Here is an 18,772-nt window from a genome sequence, read left to right as displayed (position 1 = left end):
CTTCTGCATCTGTCAATGTAAATGTCCTGCAGGGAAGGGAAGCTGCTGTTTGATATCTTTTGAGCAGATCTCACCCCTTCTGCAACGCCTTCCTGTCAGCTGTGGAGCAGTTCCCGCGCCAAACACTGATGGAGAATAACAGGACACTCTCCACCACACACCGGTAGAATGAGGTTAAAACTTCAGAGGTGAGGCCAGCCCGCTTCAGCCTCCTCAAAAAGTGCAGTCTTTGATGGGCCTTCCTTATGATGCCAGCTGTGTTTGTGGCCCATGTGAGGTCATTGGAAATATGCAGGCCCAGATATTTTAGTGTGGACACTATCCCCACAGCTGTACCTCCAATAAAGAGGGGAGGGGGAGTGTGGCCTCTCCTTTTGATGTCCACCAACATTTCTTTAGTCTTCCTCATATTTATGCAGAGATTGTTAGCTCTGCACCATAAGATCTCCTAATTCCTGTGTGTACATCAACTCATCATTCTTGGCAATCAGTCCAACCATGGCTGTGTCATCTGCAAACTTCACAATATGATTGCTCGGATACCTTGCAGAGCAATCATATGTGTAGAGTGTGTACGGGAGGGGACTGAAGACACAGCCGTGTGGGGAGCTGGTGTTCAGTGTGACTGTGGCCTGTTGGTCAAAAAGTCCAGGACCCAGTTACAAAGAGATGGATTTAATCCCAACATCAGCAGTTTACTGACTAAAATCTGTGGAATGATGGTGTTGAAGGCAGAGCTAAAGTCCAGGAAAAGCAGTCTGACATAAGAGTCTCTGCTCTCCAGGTGAGTGAGAGCAGAGTGGACGACAGCTGAATCAGACAGACTGATTCTTCCTATATGCATACTGGTGAGGGTCTGCACTGATGTCAAGAGTATCCTTGTTGTACTCTACATTAATTCCATTCCCATAATTTGGACATCTGCAGTTTGCTTGTTATACAATGCATAAATACTCTTACACTAACTCTCTGCTGGCTCTATTCTTAACTGAACACTACTGCCCTTGTCCCTGGTGAACAGAAGCCCATATATAGGCCTTTCATCCTGTAGCCCTCCTTGCCCTACCTCCCTCCCTGTGCTGGCAGATCTTTGTTTGACTTGCCATGTGCAGACAGTCTGGAGTCTACCATTAGAATAATTACAGATTTCTTCCATGTTAAATTGTAATCATTCAATAGATGTATGCATCTAAAATCACTACTATAAACTGATTAATCAAATTACCATTTAAATGAACAAAAATGTCTTTAAAATTTAGCTCTTTAATGTTTAGTATTCAGAAATACACTTTGCATCTCATTATTGTTTTGATTTAAAGATGTGTAAGCAGTGTGCTACCTAAAAGTTAAATGAAATCCCACAACAGAGCAAGAGCTCTGATTGCCCAAATGAGTCTGACCAATCAGAGCTCCTGCTGCTGCTCTGTGGGTTGAGTATTCAGTTATTCTGGATGTTGCCTTGATAATAGTTCTTTAAATTGTAGTATTAGAAAACTCTAGAATGAAACCAGACAAATGTTAATCAGGACCAATATTTACATTTTACACATTTTTAATATTTGATGGGGGTTTAAAGTGAGATAAATAAATCCTAAATTGATGTGAACATGAACAAGTATGGAAAAGTTCTTTATTAAAGATTACATTTCATCACTGAAATAAAACAGATAACAAAAACACAATAGAATCATTTTGATTTGAAGATATTCATACATTCACCATAATCCCTGGAATTCACCATACGGAAAGTTTTAAAGCATTACTTGAATCACAAATTAGATGTTAGATGTGTAGACCATTAGCACATAAATTAAAATACAAACAATTGCTACTTGCAAACAAGTTCATTTTACACAGCAAGTCAGTACAGTTTTGCACAGGAGCTGAAAATATGAATTGAATAGTGAGATTTTGAAGGCTTTACTTCCATTCCATTCCATTCCTTCCACATTTGGAATGAACGGCATTCTGTGTGCTGGTCATTAAATCTGCTTACTTCTCTGCTTCATGCAGAGAAGTAAGCAGAAGCTACAGAAGGCTTTGTTGGCTGAGGGAACTCTGAAAAGCAAAGAAAGAAAGAAAGAAAGAAAGAGAGAAAGAAAGAAAGAAAGAAAAAGGAAAGAAAATTTACTGAAACCTCTATCTCATTATCCTTACTCTTGTCATCAAACATGATTTCTTTTGATAATAACTTGAATATAAGGCTGTATCTCCACATGTTATAGTATTCTCCCACCACTCTGCTTTTATAGCAATACTTGTCTGAAGTTTTTAACATGCACAGGCTCACATGGAAAAAGCTAACATTCAACAAATGACCAAAAACTGTGTTTCTCATATACATGATGTTGGGGAAATCAGGTTAATGCAGAAGATGACTGAAATCTGGTTACTCACTGTAACTGCACAGAAACACATTCCTTGCATAGTCTTTATATCCACACCTGCTCAAGCATGATTAAGGTATGGTTTAGGTTAGGAAACCACTGTGATGTACAATAGACACATGCCTATTTATATCCTCATCCTGATCTATGTTCACACTCCTGTGTCCTGTGCCTTCCCTGCTCTTACACACCAATCATTTTGCTAGCAATATAGTATTGACATTGTGAAACATGACCATCTCTGCTAAGGTGGTCTAATGAAACCAGTATTTACTGCTGAACATCCTGCTGAATATGCTGAAGTCCATGCAGTGCTCTAAATGATGAGTGGTTTTACCTCTGTGAAGCTGATTAGATGACAGACCGTAGATAGGGATGCTATCATCTCTCCTCTCAAAGTACTTAGAGTGCAGACCTGCACAGTCTCCACTGAGTACAATAAGAAAAAAAACACAATCTTGAAGAACATGAAAAAATGAAAATGAAATACTTTCAGCCCTCCTATTTATGGCTTAACAGTGCTTCAAAAACAATATTGCCCTACAAAAAGGCAGACATGTTCAAAAGGAAAGCAGACTTTGACAAAAATGTGAAACAAAAATCTCATTTAAAAGTTGAATAGGAAATTTTTCAGCATAAGAAAACATAGTCAGAAGAGATAGAGTCAGAAGCTAGATTCCTCTTTAAACTGAATGTATTCCACACAGCATGAACACCAGGATAAAATGGGGAAAGACAGAATATACTTGTGGGAAAGAAAGCAATCAAACTCACGTCTGTATGTTGGCTGGCTGCACTGCTCGTTGTTCAGCAGGAGCAACATCAGCAGCAACCAAAGGACATACCACAGATTGGCCTGTCTGAGGATGAAAGTGTGCCTGGAAAAATACACAGATATTGTTAACTGATGTCAGAGATAATAGTAAGTGACACATGTAAAACTGTATGTAATATCTTCAAATCAAATGAGACATTTGGCCTTAACATCACCTCCTAAAAAGTTTATGTATATATATATATATATATGTATATATATACACATATACATATACATATACATACACACATACGTATATGTATATATGTATATATACATATACATACACACATACGTATATGTATGTATGTATATATACATATACATACACACATACATATATGTATGTATGTATATATACATATACATACACACATACATATATGTATATATATATGTATATATACACACACACACACACACACACATATATACACATACGTATATATGTGTATATATATGTATGTATACATATATGTGTATATATATGTATGTATACACACATATATATGTACGTATACATACATATATATATGTGTGTATACATACACACATACATACATATGTATATACATATGTATGTATGTGTGTATGTATATGTATATATATATATATATATAAAAGCACCATTAATTTTATCTAATTAAGTTAAAGACAATTGCATTCCATATCTGATGCAAAATATAATAGTAATATTAATGTGTGTAAGAACTAACGCCCAAGTTTGGCTATGAGCACAGCCAGGGGGTATCTCCTACCCTGAGTCCTGTTGTGGATAAAACCAAAGGATTCTCCAAAGATTCAGGTGGCTTTCTGGACAGCTGCTTTTCATTTAGCTGCTTGTTGAGCCAACTTATAACTGGGGGAAAAGAAAAATATAATAGAGTATAAGAGTGGTGTTAAAACCTGGCAAAACTGACAGGGGTGCTTTGATCCGCATACTTTTGGACTATAATTTGATAATCAGTGTGATACAAAAGTATGTTTTAAAACATGTCCTTAACCCTGATGGAGTGAGAAGTTATTTTGTAAAATGAAAAAACAAAACAAGAATTGGTAGGATATGAATTGTCTCCAGTGAATAACATAACTGCAGTTAGTCAGTTGTCATTGAAATGAGTGAGACAAGCATCCTCACCGTTCTCATTGGTTTTTAACACCTCTCTGCTTTCATTGAGCTTCTGTACTGTCATCTCCAACTGCTTTTTCAGTTTTGAAACCTGTAACAAACATATGTTGTCATCAAGTTCATATCAAATCATTTATTTTGTATTAATTAGCCTAATGAAGTGATCTAGCCTTCAACAAACTGACATCAGCAGTGTACCTTTTGTATTTACGTTTGTATGTAAAAGTAAGAGACCTAACCAGCAGGAAAGCCAATGTGTGTTAAAAGGCTATGACAGAACCCTGATGTAAATGGTTCATGGCAAATATTGTTTAAATTCAAGTCATTTGATTGCCTGTATGGAAACAAAATCCCCATTTATGCATGGGGGTGCCATCATGAAACTAGAAGTCTAAAATACAAACTTTTCCACTTTTGGTTTCTGATTGTGTTCTTTCAAAATGAGAAATGTAATGAGAGCACACATATATGCTGTAACAGAAAAATGAAACATGCAGTTTAATTTCTGTGGGACTTTCTGTGGGACAGAGAGAGAAGGACTTTCTCCTTCCTCATTTGAGAAACTGGAACCCAATTATTAACGTTATTAGTGCAGACTTGTTTATAATAACCTTGGTTTACTTTATTAACATGTAATATGTATATCCACTGGCATGCAAAAGTTTGGTCAAAATGTTTTTTACTGTGAATCGCTAAGTGAACAAAAGATGGGCTGATTTCCAGATGATATAACGTTCATTCATGACACATTTCTTTAATATTTCCCAAATTTACCATTTTATTTCCATGTTTTACGGTTTCAAAATAATGGGAAAGGCCTAAAGCAAAAGTTTGGGCAGCCTGCACGGTCAGTACTTAATAACACGGCTTTTGGCAAATTTCACAGATTTTTGCAAAATAATACTCTCTGCAGCCAGCTAAGAGTCTTTCAGTTCTTTTATGGGGGATCTTCATCAAATTTTTCCTTTCAAAAGGCTTCTAGTTCTGTGAGATTCTTGAGCCAAAAGTGGCGACAAAGTTCCATTTTAACTTCATCAGTGCACTGGACTTGTACCTAAAATATATCATGCTTGTTTAGACGTTCTTTTGCAAACGTCTGAATTTTGCGGTGAGGATGCAGGAAAGGTTTCCCTGTGATGACTCTTCAATGAAGACCATATTTGTGCAGCTGATGCACAATAAAACAGTGTACCACCCCTCCAGAATCTGCCAACTCTCCTGAAGGTCTTTTAAAGTCAAACAGGGTGTAATTTACCTTTCTAGCAATCGTACATGCAGTTCTCTCTGAAAATTTTATTGGTCTTCGAGACCTCCACCATTCCTGTTGACTGCCATTTCTTAATTATATTGCAAACGGAGGAAACGGTTACATGGTTACATTATAACCTTCTCCTGCTTTGTAGGCATCTTAGAGGGCAAGGGAACTGCTTAGAGGAGCCCATGGATGGGACAAGGTTTGTGGAGTCACAGTATTTATAAAGCTTTGAAATTTGTATCAGTTAACCTATCCTAACAATGATTATAATGAAGCCATAGCACTAGAGATAGAGACCTTGGTAAAAATGATCTTAGAGCTCAAATCTCTTGGGGTACCCAAACTTTTGCATAACGCTTGTTTCCTTTTTCCCTCTAAAATTGTACAAGAGAAAAACAATGCAGGTATCTTGCTTTGAATGTTGAAGAGAATGTTTCATCTTTAACTTTATGCCTTCTGGAGATCAGTCCATCTTCTACTCACTTAACTATTCACAATAACATACGTTTTGCTCAGGGGTGCCCAAACTTCTTCATGCAACTGTAATTGACATCAGACCATGTTTCCATATTGACAAGTATGGACAAAAAAATTTTAACAACATTATGTACTGTTGAACTGATTAATGGTTGCCTAAAGCCCTTCGACTTTACTGTTTAGAGAGGCTGCAGGTCTTTCTCACTTTCACAATAGACTGGCTAACAGCCCTGTGACAGCTCTGTCCTCTTCCCCCTGCCTTTTCTTTACTTCTGTTTTTGTGGGAATCAAAAAGGGTGCCATTGGCTCTCATGTGGCTATCATGTGACACTGCATGCTTAACTTGTAAGTGGGACAACAGTGCTCTTGACATTAGCAGCTCAGCTGGATTCAGGTGATTACACTACAACACACCTTAGACCTGTTATCCTCACTGGAATGTATATTTACAATAAAACAAAAACTAATATCATACACCACACTGCCTCTGTTGTTCACCAATATATTTTTATTTTTATTTTTTTTTGATGAATGGTGGAATCAGTATATATTTGAGGCCAAAATTCCACAGAGGCAGCACTACTTTTTAATGCTATTAAGAGATTAAGAAAGGCCTAAAGACGATTGAATGCAGTGTGTCCTCAGTTCCTATAAATTGATGACATACCTGCTCATTCTTGGTGATGAGTTGCTGCTGAGTGCTCTGTAGATCCTCTTCAACATGTTGAAGTTTGTCTGATGTAGTTTTGAGGACCTTCTCCTGTGACACTGTCACAGTGTTTTTTACTTTTATTTTTCCAAGTAGGCCTCTAACCTCTACCTGCAGCTTCTTAATGATACCATTAGCCTGGAAAAAAATAAAAGGAAAAGAAGTAAGAATCTGGACTGGACCAAATTCAAACATAAGGTGTAGTTATACACTCAGTTGCGGTTTTAATATATTACAACTAATATATTAATTCATATTATTTTGTCCATCCAATTTATATCAGTAAGGCCTGGGTAAAAAAGAGAAACATCTCTCTCTGTCATGCAGTACCATTCAACAGCACCACGAAGTCCCCAAAAATGATTATATGGTTGAATCAACATCTCTCTGTCAGTTTCAACAAAACCTGAACATTAGAACCTTCATGAAAGTAGTATTTAGTGCAGGACTGTTACACTACACTGATTTCAGCTAGGTGTAGCTTAGAGACTGGTAAGTGAGTGTATGTAGAATGGCAATATATTTGTATGGCCTGTTTTCTCAAACCTTTATCAGTTCCTCGGACAATGATTTCACTGTTGCTTCAAGTTTTCTGATCTGAAGTTCTTTACTTTCAGCATTTTCTTCCACTGATTCCTATAAAAACAAAAAACATAGAGGTTAAAAATATTTAAACAAATTTAGACAGAGCACCTGCTTTCAGAATAACTATTGTGAGTCCGGTGTTATTCTATATTTTTCTTACTGTCAATAAATCCCTTTAAAAGACCAATAACAACAATGTATTTGATTGTTTCTTAATAGTCTTTGATTTCCCTACCCTGTCTATGGCTCTCAATCCCAAAGCCCATTGTTTCCTATTGAAAATGTGAATCTTTAAAAACAAAGAAAAAGGCTTAGTAATTTCTCTAAACAGCTGACAACTGTAGTTCTTGGCAAATGTGACTCAAACAGGAGGAAAAAATGACTTTGGTGGGGACCAATTTCAGCAGAGATTGAATCCACATTTGGTGTTCAGGTGAGTGTTTCAGACAATAGAACAATGTCAATGTATTTTCTCATATATATATATACAGTGTTTCCCACCAATTAAGGAGACTGTGGCGGCCCTCCACAGTCTCGTCCCCACCCCCCCCACCCCCCCTCTTTCCACCCTCCTCCCCACCTAAAAAATAATAATAATAACCAGATCCGTCAGTCAGCCGATTACACAGCTGTAGCCTACTCTACTCTATAGCCCGCGAGCGAGAGCGCGCGCGTGAACACACACGCACGCGCCAACAGGTCGCGTTCATAGGCGGTCCTACTGTCTGCTGCATTTGGCGCGATCCGGCGACACCGCATCCATACAGTCTATGATCCATACATGACAGCAGGCCGGGACGGCATTTCAAGATTGTGTGAGGTAAGTGTAACTTCTCTTTTGGGCAGGTATCAAGTTCGATAACGGAGCAGTGTCGGCCATGTTGCTCATCTCATTGCACCAGTCAACTTCTAACATACCAAACAGAGGTCGTTTCTCAATACCAAGTACCCCAAGTTCGGACTTACGAACTTGACAGTTCGGACTTAGCAAGTTCGACCTGGGAGTACAGTCTCTCCAGGACGGGAGGACGCAGGATGGTCATTCTGCAATAGGGACGGCAGCGTACTTGATGACGTCACCATCGCAGCTCGTCTGCCGGTTATCTCCGAAAACTTTGGAGCAAATTTTAAACTACGCGCTATCGTGATGAATCGACCACAGATTTTAAGTTTTAACATCCACTTTCTCACATAAAATAATCTTAAAACCACATTCCGTACTACTAAAACAGTAGTATTTCGAAACTTGTAACTTTACAGTTGTGAGTCCTCTCCTCCGCGATCGTTGCTACGAAATGCATTCTGGGATACGTGGCTGCACCAAGTCCACACAAGTCACCACCCGATGCATCCTCGATAAAATGGGAGGGGCAAGAACACATCCGGGTATTTGACTGTACTTGGCGAGATGCGGACTTTTTAATTGGAACAGTACTTGGGCTCAGACTGATGACGTTTCTCAAGTACACAAGAACACAAGTACAGAGAAGAACGCATATTGAGAAAGGCCTAATGTCTAACTTTCCGCTATCCCTGGTGCTGATTTCTCGGTAGCTAGCTACTTGTCCGCTATTTCTCCCTCTCCCGCTCGCGCTATTTCTCTCTCTCATCCCTCTGTCGTTTGTGCTCTCTCTCTACCCGTTCATAAAAATTAACATGAAGTTAATTATTTAATATCTCTCGTCGGCGAGAAAGAAAAAGAAAAGAAAAAGAAAAGAGGGATCCGACAGCACTGAGTCAGTGACTCTGCCACAGCCTTATCGGTGAAGAGGGGTGAGGTTATGGCTTAAAAGCTGTAGCGGAGCCGGCGGGGGGGCAGAGGGTGCGGCTGCCCCGGGCCCACGGTTATGAGGGGGCCCATCGCAAGGCTGATGCCGAAAAAACAAAAAGGGAAAGTCGGTCTCTTACTGCTGTATTTGTAAAGATATAAGTGTAAAAAAAAAAAAAAAAAAAAAAAACGGGGAGAAAACAGTCTGAATCAGAGCGTTTCTGAAGATTAAGAGGACATGCCACCTCTCTTGCACTGTCTGGCGATCTCTCTCTCTCTCTCTCTCTCTCTCTGTCTCTCTCTCGCTCTCTCTCTCTCTCTCTCTCTCTCTCTCTCTCGCCGTGCGTGTGTGTGCATCTGACAGAAAGTGACATCTGATTGAAGTGCGGGCGTCTGACCCAGGTTTGAGCAAATTATTGGTAAAATCCACGGCGCTGACCATGGTGCAGAGTGTGTCAGTAGTGTCACAATAGTGTGACACTCAGTGTCAAGCTGCCTGAGTCTTAGCTGACTATTGGTGCAGCATACATGTGCCAAGGTTATGGACAGCAAGTGTTCTTTGTTCATCGTTTTGTTTGACAGTGAAGATTGTTCACATGATTGATGTTAAGTTTTGTATGCTCTAAATGAATGAACGAGTGAGTGAATGAACAAATGAACAATTGATTGAATGAGTGAGTGAATGAATTAATGACTTTGTGTCATGGTTTTTTTTTCAAGATTAAATTTGAAATATTCCTGATATGCCTTTGTATGTTCTTAAGGATGATACCAACCTGTTATGTTCATATACAGCAATTTATATTACATTCAGTGGTCTCAAAATGCCCTAAAGAGATACATCAGGCTTGAAAACGTACACACACACCCAACCATATATATATATATATATATATATATATATATAGACACACACACACACACACACACACACAGATATCTGTTTATAGAGAATAACCAAAATTTCGTCTTCACGTCTCAAGTTGCTAATCAGACTATATAACTTGTTTAATTGCGCTGTTTTTTTTCCTCCATTATGACTTTTTGGGTGATTTAAAAAAAACATTTAAAGTTGCAGCTCTTACCTTCTGCTGCTGTGTGGCTTCTAGCACCTCTTTTGTGTGGTGCATGAGCTGGTCCTTATCTTTGATCTCCTGTTCAAGGACAGCCACTCTCATCTGTAGCTGGCTCACAAAACGCTCCTTCTCATGGATCTCTGCGTCCAGAGTGCTATTCTCCCTTCTAAGAGACAGGACCTGCTGCTTCAAATGCTGGCACTCCTACAGAAATAACAACAGATGTAGTGAACAAAAATGAGAATTCAAATAATCATGTTCATCTATACAGGTGGACTTACACTTAAACTTAAACCACAGCACAGAAGCTGTGTATTAAAATCTTTTCTTCACTCAATCAGAGTTGTTAATGATCAGTTTAGAGGCCACTGTTTGTACTGTTATTGCACAAACATTCCAATAAGTGTCTCAGACAGTCAGCAATGGGTAGGTTCTGCTCTTTGCTGGAACAATTGTACTATGACATATGCTGTTCTAAAATGTGTCGACCACAACTATGTGTTTTCAACCACACATATCATAACAAATGTGGATTCTCTGGAAGTAATCATTTCAAGAGAGGCTGTGTACACATGTGTATGCCTGTCACAATTACTACATGACCAACCAATCAGCTCAAATACTGGCAATCATCTGATTCCACAATGAAGGAGTAGTGAAAATATTTATACACAAAATAGCAATGAGAAAACAACTTGTTTTGATAAACAAGTAAGCTTTTTGTGTTTCAATTCTTTACAAATCACAATTTCTAACAATAGGCAAGCATGTGTTTGTGTGCACACACACAGAGGAGAGAGCCGAGGGGCCTAGAACAAGAGGCAGAAGAGGATGAGATCAGGGAGGGGTGAGAGAGAAATGGAAAAAGTACAGAAAGATATAGAGGCAGAAGGGTGAGAGTGGGGAAGAAGAGGGAGAACACATTAACACACACTGATGCTCAGCATCGGGAGCAATTTAGGGTTCAGTATCTTGCCTAAGGATACTTCGACATGTAGACTGTCAAGGCCAGGGATCAACAGCCGACCTTCAGTGGATGACTACTCTACCTCCTGAACCACAGCTGCCCCAAGTAAAAGTCATATATGAAAATGCTTCTTAAGTAAAAGAACAAAAGTATAGCATCAAAATACACACACACACACACACACACACACACACACACACAATGTATTTTATAAAATTACATTATGTGTGTATATATATTACACACTGCTGGGTAGCTTGTGAATCTCACCCTGGGAACCAATAAAACCTTTCAGATACAATAACATTATGTATTCATTGATTACATTTTGTATTGTTAATCTATGTCTACAAAGTAACTAGAAACTAAAGCCGTCAGATAAATGTACTGAAGTAAAAAGTACAATATTTAACTGAGATGTCGTGGAAGTATAAGTTGCAGAAAACAGGAATATAAATACCAAAAATTTGTACTTAAGTACAGTCCATAAGTAAATGTATTAGTTACTTCGTACTGACAATAAATGAGCTGAGAAACACCATTAAGCTAAGATGACATATCAGGAAGATGGACATCATGCTGCAGATCATAAAACTTGACTCATGACAAGCTCTTGCATGCCATGGACAATCATTCTTGCATAATTCACTTTAGCCTAAGCAAATAAAGTGTTGCACTGTAGCCTCCAAACATGACAAGAGGAGCAATCCATGTTAATGTTCGCTAGGGCTGGGTGATTGGACAAATATATTGGCTATCTGCGAGTTTTGTTTTTATTTTTTATATATTTTTGGGGAGGTGGGATGGGATTTTTTTCATTTTATTTGCTAATTTAACAGTCTGCCTCTGATGAAAGAGACAGACTCTGTTCAGTGAGCCCAGTAGCGCACACAACGCACACTACTCTAAGAGTATGTGCATAGCCCTCTATCTGCATGCTATCACAGATACAGTAAAGCATGCTATTTTTATATATACTAAAAGTTTTATCACGGTAATGAAGGTGTTGCAAAATTTATGTCCTGGCAGAATGGGACACCAGTGACGGTGACGAAACTGGTATACTGCCCACCCCAGTCACAACTTGTTTCTGCTGACCCAAGTGGCCAAAACAACAACAGCAACAACAACAACAACAACAAAACCCCAGTTATTGCAGGTTTAAAACTCCAGTATTCTGGTTCCAGTCATTCATTCCTCATATGGCCTCTTCATTCACTTACCTCCTCTGCACCCACTAGTTTTATCTTCAGGTCTCTGATGACAGACTCGTTCTTGTATTTCCTCTCCATCAGCTCTTTGCAGGAGGCCTCCAGCTCTGTCAATCTGCTATGAAGCTGCTGGCTACTCTTGCTATGAGCACTCTCCAGCTCCTGACGGAGCTGTTCAGTCTGCTGTTGGAGCCTGCTCTGTAACTGCAAGACACCATGAAGACATGCCAAATAAACATCTCTATCAACTTCAGCATAATCCACGTCTTTGCTATTGATCCTTTTTTGATGTGTTCCAAAGAAACATCCCAACAAATCACTAAATACACTACGTTTGGCAGAGTTTAAGTCTATTGTCACGAAAACAATATGGCTATTACAAAGGAGTCTTACCTCTACAGCCTTTTCTCTTTCTGATTGTAACTCCTGAGAATAACGGCTGGACAAACAGCTGGCCTGACTAGTCCACTCTGAGCGCAGTTTGTCCAACTCTTTAGTCTTCTCAGACAGAGTCTGTGAACAAAATACCGATATATTCAGATACATAAGCACTGTTTCTTTTTTAACCACTCAGATAACAGCCATTGTTAATTTTACACGAAACAGTGTACTGTTTGCATACATCATTCAATTTAAAAATTAAAGTGGTTAAAGCAGTCCGCAACTGGTATATGAGTGATTGTTACAATATATTTTGTCCACAGCTACTTTAAATGGATTGAGAACATTCTCCTTTAGTTCATTAAAACCCTGCAGTCCAAAGAAAGCTTGGAAATTAACCCACTGTAAAAGGATGTAATATATATTTCATACAAGACAATTTATGAAGCTGTATCTCCTTCCTTAGACCACAGCCTCTGATTTGTGGCCTACCGGAGTACAGTGCCACACTACTGTCTCTTTTGCTGTCTGTTGATTAAATAACATGCAAAGGCTGCTACAGCATAATCACAAAAACCTCTACAGGCAGCAGAGTGGTCAGTAACATAGTATTGTGTCTGGGAGACATTAGATTCATTCCAGCACCAAGATACATGTTGGCACTGCTACACATACATGCATTTGGACAATTACAATAAGGCTGTAAACACCAAGTCAATTGAAAATGCACACCTGTTGAGCATAATTGAGTTGCCTGGACAGATCATCTTCAGTCTTCTTAGACTTTGACTCTAGGGCCTGCTTTTCTGCCTGAAACATTGAGATGACATGTCTTCATAAACACAACTTTGACAAGCTACTTCTACTTAAATGATTACTTTTAGGCTCATCAGCTAAAGCCTTCACTTTTCTAATCCATGTGAAGGTTTGTATATCTGTTGATTTTTCAATTAGAGGACATTTCCTCTCCTGATCTTAATAGGTGGAACAATACAAGAGTAGCAATCAATTTAAGTGCTTTAACTCAAGCAACTGAAATGTACAAGCAGTACACAAGCATTGTTTACAGTCTACCACTTAAACAAACACCACAGATATAAATGCTCTTGGCATTGTTTGGATTAACACCTCCCTTTGTAGAACTCCACAAGACAAACTCAGTTTGAGCAGATACACCTGAGTTTTATAATTTGAAATTCAAAAGGCTAAAAAGTATTATGATGACGATCAATGCTGAATATGCCAACCTTCAAAGTGGAGAGACATACTGCCAGATAGTCTTTAATCTCTTTGTCAGAGCCGTGAGCAAGCCGTAAAGACAAGTGGTTAAGGTGTTTGAATACGTTTGTCTCTACAACACTGAAGTTGCCAGGGCCTTCGAGCACTGGAGACTGACAAGACAAGTGCAGAAGAAACCTGTGGGAAAGATAATATACAGTCATACAGTGTGTGACGTTATTTTACTGGAGTACATTATTAATGAAAGGTGTCTCTAAAATTTTGTCTACTTCACAGATTAAACTTGATAGGATGACAAAAGCAACAACATGCATGTCGTGTTCTCTCTAAGAATTTACCAACCAATCATAAATAAGAAAGCCAAGTCAACAAACCTCAGCACTACTTGCAATTTTAAAAGGTCTGTATCTCACATATAAAAATTGATTATTAGGACTGATACAAATCTAGAGCTAAATTTATTTAGTTAAACAGCATAGGGTTGGGAAGCAATATGGTATTGCAGGGTATTTGAAAATAGCAAGAGTGGCCGTTTCATTACCGTCATGAAAAACTCCTGCTAAGCAATGTGCGCATATATGTAATAAACGCCTTAAGAGTATTTGTCCAGCACCACTGTCTGTGGTTGAAGACGCTATGAAAGTGAAGACAGAACTTTTTAGAAACAGTGTAATCAGTCAAGCCTGCTCAAGCCTGAAAAAGTAAATATGCCTATTTTTCTGGTGAAAAAACTAGAATGGGCTTAAAGAATAGCTGAATGTTGCAGTGTGTAGGAAACACCTTTTCGCCCATTTTTGTTTCTGGTGTTTTTAATTTGATAAGCCTACTGGATGCTATAGGCTGTGCTTTTAATGTCATTTATTTGTACTGGATTGTAGCCATAGACAATTTTTTCTTACCTTAACACAGTTTGGTTAACAGATGGCTGAGAATTAATTTCATGTCCTTACACTACTTTTTATTTACCTTGCTACCAGTTGTATTTGCACACATTTGCACAAGTTTTGTATTTTCTGTTACTATGTTGTTAATGTTACTAACATTTACTATTCCATTTCTGATGTTGTTCAGAGAATTAAACTGTATGTGTATGTATCACATTTTTGTTGTTGCATAAAAATAGTAATAATATAATTATAATAATAATTATAGACTTTATTTGTATAGCACGTTTCATACAAGAATTCCAGCTCAAAATGCTTTACATCAAAGAAATGACATGCACTGAGTGCTTCACATAGAATAAATTTAAAAAAATGTTAAAAAAAAAAGAACAAAAAAACGTTAACGTGACACAAGATGGGAAATCACAGTGGAAGTGCACTGTAGCCACCTTGTGGAAACGGTATAGCAGCAATTGGTGGCACCCTCAAAGTACTCCAGTGTGATTTCTAATCAGATGGTAATACTGTATACCATGGGAATATTTGGGGAAGGTTTAGCAGTATCAAAAACTGGATACCACCCAACCCTAGAGCAGCGTGATGTTGTGAGATGGCTTGCATTTTTTCCTACCTTGGATTGTTTGACTCTTGTTCAGAATAGCATAGATTAAGCAGGTCAATAAACTTCTGAGGAAATGCCGTAAAGTCTATCAGTAGCCCCTGCTGGACTTTCAAACTACACAAACAATGACAAAGAAAAAAAACATCAGTGACAGTTAAAGAAAGCTTGCTCACAACATCCTAAATTCAAACACTGAGCAATGTAATTCATACAGTTCTGTCAATGCCTACCTTTGGAAATCTTCTTCTGATATGGAGAGGTTGAAGAGAAAAAATGGATCAAAATCATCTGTTAGTTTTACTAGAAGATCCTAATATGGACAAAAAGAACAGAAGGCTCGTCATCATGAAGCTTATCTTTAAAAACAGTTCCATATACAATAAAGGTTAAAGGACTGAAGTGAAGCCACAGGGAGGCCTGTGGCCTATTCCTCTGTGAAGGAATAGGTGCAGGTCTTCCAGTGTTGAGAACTGGCTATTTTTTACAATTAGCTGACTACAGTAAAACTGCATGGAACACGATCTAAAATATTAATACCATAGTCCTGCTCACCCTTCTGTGTACTGGACTTGTTGTCATCTGAAGCTCAATGGTGACACGGATATTTGCTTTCCTGTAAAATTTAAATGTTAGTACTGGTAAATGACAGTGAGACAGTATTTATGATATGTAATCTTAGCCAATAAAAACATATTACAGGCACAATAGTTGTTTTTCTATCCTGTACCCTGTGCAGTTTTTTATTTTGACCTCTTTATGCCACTGTGCTTGCTCTTTGTAATACTTGCTGGCTGTATTGACTAAATTTCCCTGGTGTGGGATCAATACAGTCTTATCCTATCTTATCAATCATTTCAAACCATCAACCAGTTATAATAAACTGATAATGATAATGTCATTAAACTGATTAGTAAAACAAAGAAAAAAGAATAATAATCGCAGTTTCTAATAACGCAATTGATACCAATTACTTTTTCTGCCACTCAAGTCTTTTTCAGCAATGCTGATGGCTTTATTTACATGCATGAGAAGCTGACTGCACTTGAGAGCCTGGTCCCCAACTCTCTCTGGTTTCTCTGGAGGTGGTGTTAGAGAAGAAAACAGTGTCTGAACAGAGAACCATCAAGGACAGCATCTCCCATCCCTTCAATGAAACACTGGTCAGATGGGGCCAACATAGACTGCCTCATGACATATGTGGCCTTACATAGTTGGGACTTTGGCCCTTTGTAGTGATTTACTTATTAGCAAAAATCTAATTTATAGTTACTCTGCTTTACATCACACAGTATACACAACGGTACACTATATCTGACACTGTTACTTGGTGGAAATCTACCACTTTTTTTTTCATTATTCACTCAGGCATGCACAGTTCATAAGCTGTATGTGCATTACGACCCCTAACAGGTATTATGTGGTGTTGTTTTTGTCCATACACTACGCATACTCCATTTTTCATTGCACAGTGGTAAGTTACAGAGGTTTGAATGATGATTTTTCCTCATTGCCATTCAGTCTGTGAACCTAGCTCAGCAGTGCAGGGTATCACTCAGTTGTTCTCAGTCATTAACGTTACGAGACTTGGAAAATATAAACATTACAAATACAACGTTAAATGAACAAGGTTGGTCATCATTGTTATTGGTGTTCACTAATGCCAAGTTAACGTTACAGGTTATACTTAACGGTTGATTCTGAACCTTGCGTTATTGTCTTTTTCTTGCACTAATAAAAAATGTTTCTAACATAAACACATTAGAAAGATCACTCCGACCTGTTGTACTGTTGACATGTATAGCTCTCACATCAAAGTCTTACCTTTCCTCACAGTCCTTGCATTTCACGTTCACTTGTAATACTTTGTTGAAGAGTTCCTCCATGTTTTTAAAAACTAAACGAGGCTTTCATTGGGATAATAAATGGACATGTTAGTCAATTTTAAACGCGCGAATATAAGGAGAGGCAGTTAATACTGACATACATTTGCTTCCATCAAGACGAACCCTTCAGATTTCCATTGCTATTCCCTCAGTATTTTTGATTTGGCGCTTTTCAGCCGCCAACCGAATCGCCCTGGAAACAGAACGTAAATTATCTTCTTCCCTCCTTCCTTCCTGACGTTAAACGGCGGTTGGCAAACATAAAGCCCCTTACCGCCATCTGCTGACTGGGAGCGGAAACAACACACATGTCACTTTCTCTTCTTTTCTTTATAATTGAAAATGAAAAAAACATGTATAGAAACATTCACATTCTACAAGTGTAATGACACACAGAGAATTGCCAAAGGCAGAGTTCAAGATCATATAGTTGTATTGTCTCTAGAGATAAAACCTGGATATGTTGAGATTTTTGTTTTAGCAATTTGTGAACGTCAAGACAAATTGTATGTGGGAGTTAGTGATGGGAAATCCGGCTCTTTTAAGAGAGCTTCTTCTTCCCAATGGCTCCTCAGATTTTTTGTTGCTTAAATTAATTCATTACCAAAATAATATAAAACTCTGTGTAAAATTAATTACTAATGTACAAAACATACTTTATAGCAGATTTTACTGCATTTCCTGCAATCACTCATTTTCTTACCTTTCCAGCGTTTTGTCTGTCGCGGCTCTGTGTGTGTGTGTGTGTGTGTGTGTGTGTGTGTGTGTGTGTGTGTGCGCGCGCGCTCAGTGCGTACACACAGAAGCCACCACACATCATGAAGTGGACGAATCACGTGCGGCTTGAACGTAAAAAAGTCGAGAAAACCAAAAACAACCCCCCCCCAAAAAAAAAAAAAAAAAAAGCTCGATCACTTCAAAGAGCCGGCTCTGAGAGCCGTTTCGTTCGCGACCGACACATCACTAGTGGTAGTGACCAAGATGGCCACCAAGGGCTGGTGTGGTTTGTTAGGCTCCACACCTTTCCCTATTTTTTTTATTTTATTATTATTATTATTACTGTTATTTTACATTTTCTCAGTTTCTTGTCAGTTCCAGCCAGTGTTTTTCAACAAAAATGTTCTAACTCAAAGAGATGCCTGAATCCAAGTCAAGACTCAAACAGCAACTTAAGTTTGATGTACATATAAAGAAGCTATCTAAAACTGTAAAAACCAGTCTGACCTGCTTTAGACTTATCAGGTCATGTCTCTCCTTTAAGGCAGCTCATTTATATCTGCATGCCATGGTTCTTTCGCATTTGTCCTATTGCATCACTGCCTGGGGCCAGGCCACTACTAGACCTCTATTCTCACTTTATAAACAAGCTTTGAAAATTTTAG

The 18,772-nt window shown here is 38.4% G+C and overlaps 2 protein-coding genes across 3 annotated transcripts in view; both read right to left on the bottom strand.

The window, feature by feature from the left end:
- The window catches only part of nfic (nuclear factor I/C), a 184,250-nt gene that overhangs the window by 12,720 nt on the left and 152,758 nt on the right, over window positions 1-18,772 (bottom strand). The window lies entirely within an intron of this gene.
- On the bottom strand, window positions 1,700-18,033 carry sass6 (SAS-6 centriolar assembly protein). The gene is made up of 16 exons (XM_076722637.1): window positions 17,329-18,033; window positions 16,060-16,120; window positions 15,738-15,817; window positions 15,517-15,621; window positions 14,010-14,178; window positions 13,495-13,572; window positions 12,775-12,894; window positions 12,394-12,585; window positions 10,213-10,407; window positions 7,321-7,410; window positions 6,733-6,912; window positions 4,343-4,424; window positions 3,963-4,063; window positions 3,162-3,265; window positions 2,725-2,816; window positions 1,700-2,058 (listed from the first exon to the last, which is right to left on the bottom strand). Exons 1-16 carry the CDS (start codon window positions 17,388-17,390, stop codon window positions 2,006-2,008), a joined length of 1,764 nt encoding a protein of 587 aa, XP_076578752.1. The 5' UTR covers window positions 17,391-18,033; the 3' UTR covers window positions 1,700-2,005.

This window comes from Chaetodon auriga, chromosome 3 (assembly GCF_051107435.1).
Source record: "Chaetodon auriga isolate fChaAug3 chromosome 3, fChaAug3.hap1, whole genome shotgun sequence".
NCBI classification, from domain to species: Eukaryota; Metazoa; Chordata; class Actinopteri; order Chaetodontiformes; family Chaetodontidae; genus Chaetodon; species Chaetodon auriga.
Note: the sequence above shows the minus strand (reverse complement) of the source record. Positions and strands in the feature narration are given on the sequence as shown.

What these genes read in the sequence shown, in the direction of transcription:
- sass6 (XM_076722637.1), bottom strand. Translation starts at nt 17,390, where the DNA reads ATGGAGGAACTCTTCAACAAAGTATTACAAGTGAACGTGAAATGCAAG. An exon ending in TCAGAAGAAGATTTCCAAAG is followed by an intron (nt 15,622 to 15,737) that starts GTAGGCATTGAC and finishes TTGTTTGTGTAG; the next exon opens with TTTGAAAGTCCAGCAGGGGC. An exon ending in ATCTAATCAGCTTCACAGAG is followed by an intron (nt 2,059 to 2,724) that starts GTAAAACCACTC and finishes TTTGCTTTTCAG; the next exon opens with AGTTCCCTCAGCCAACAAAG.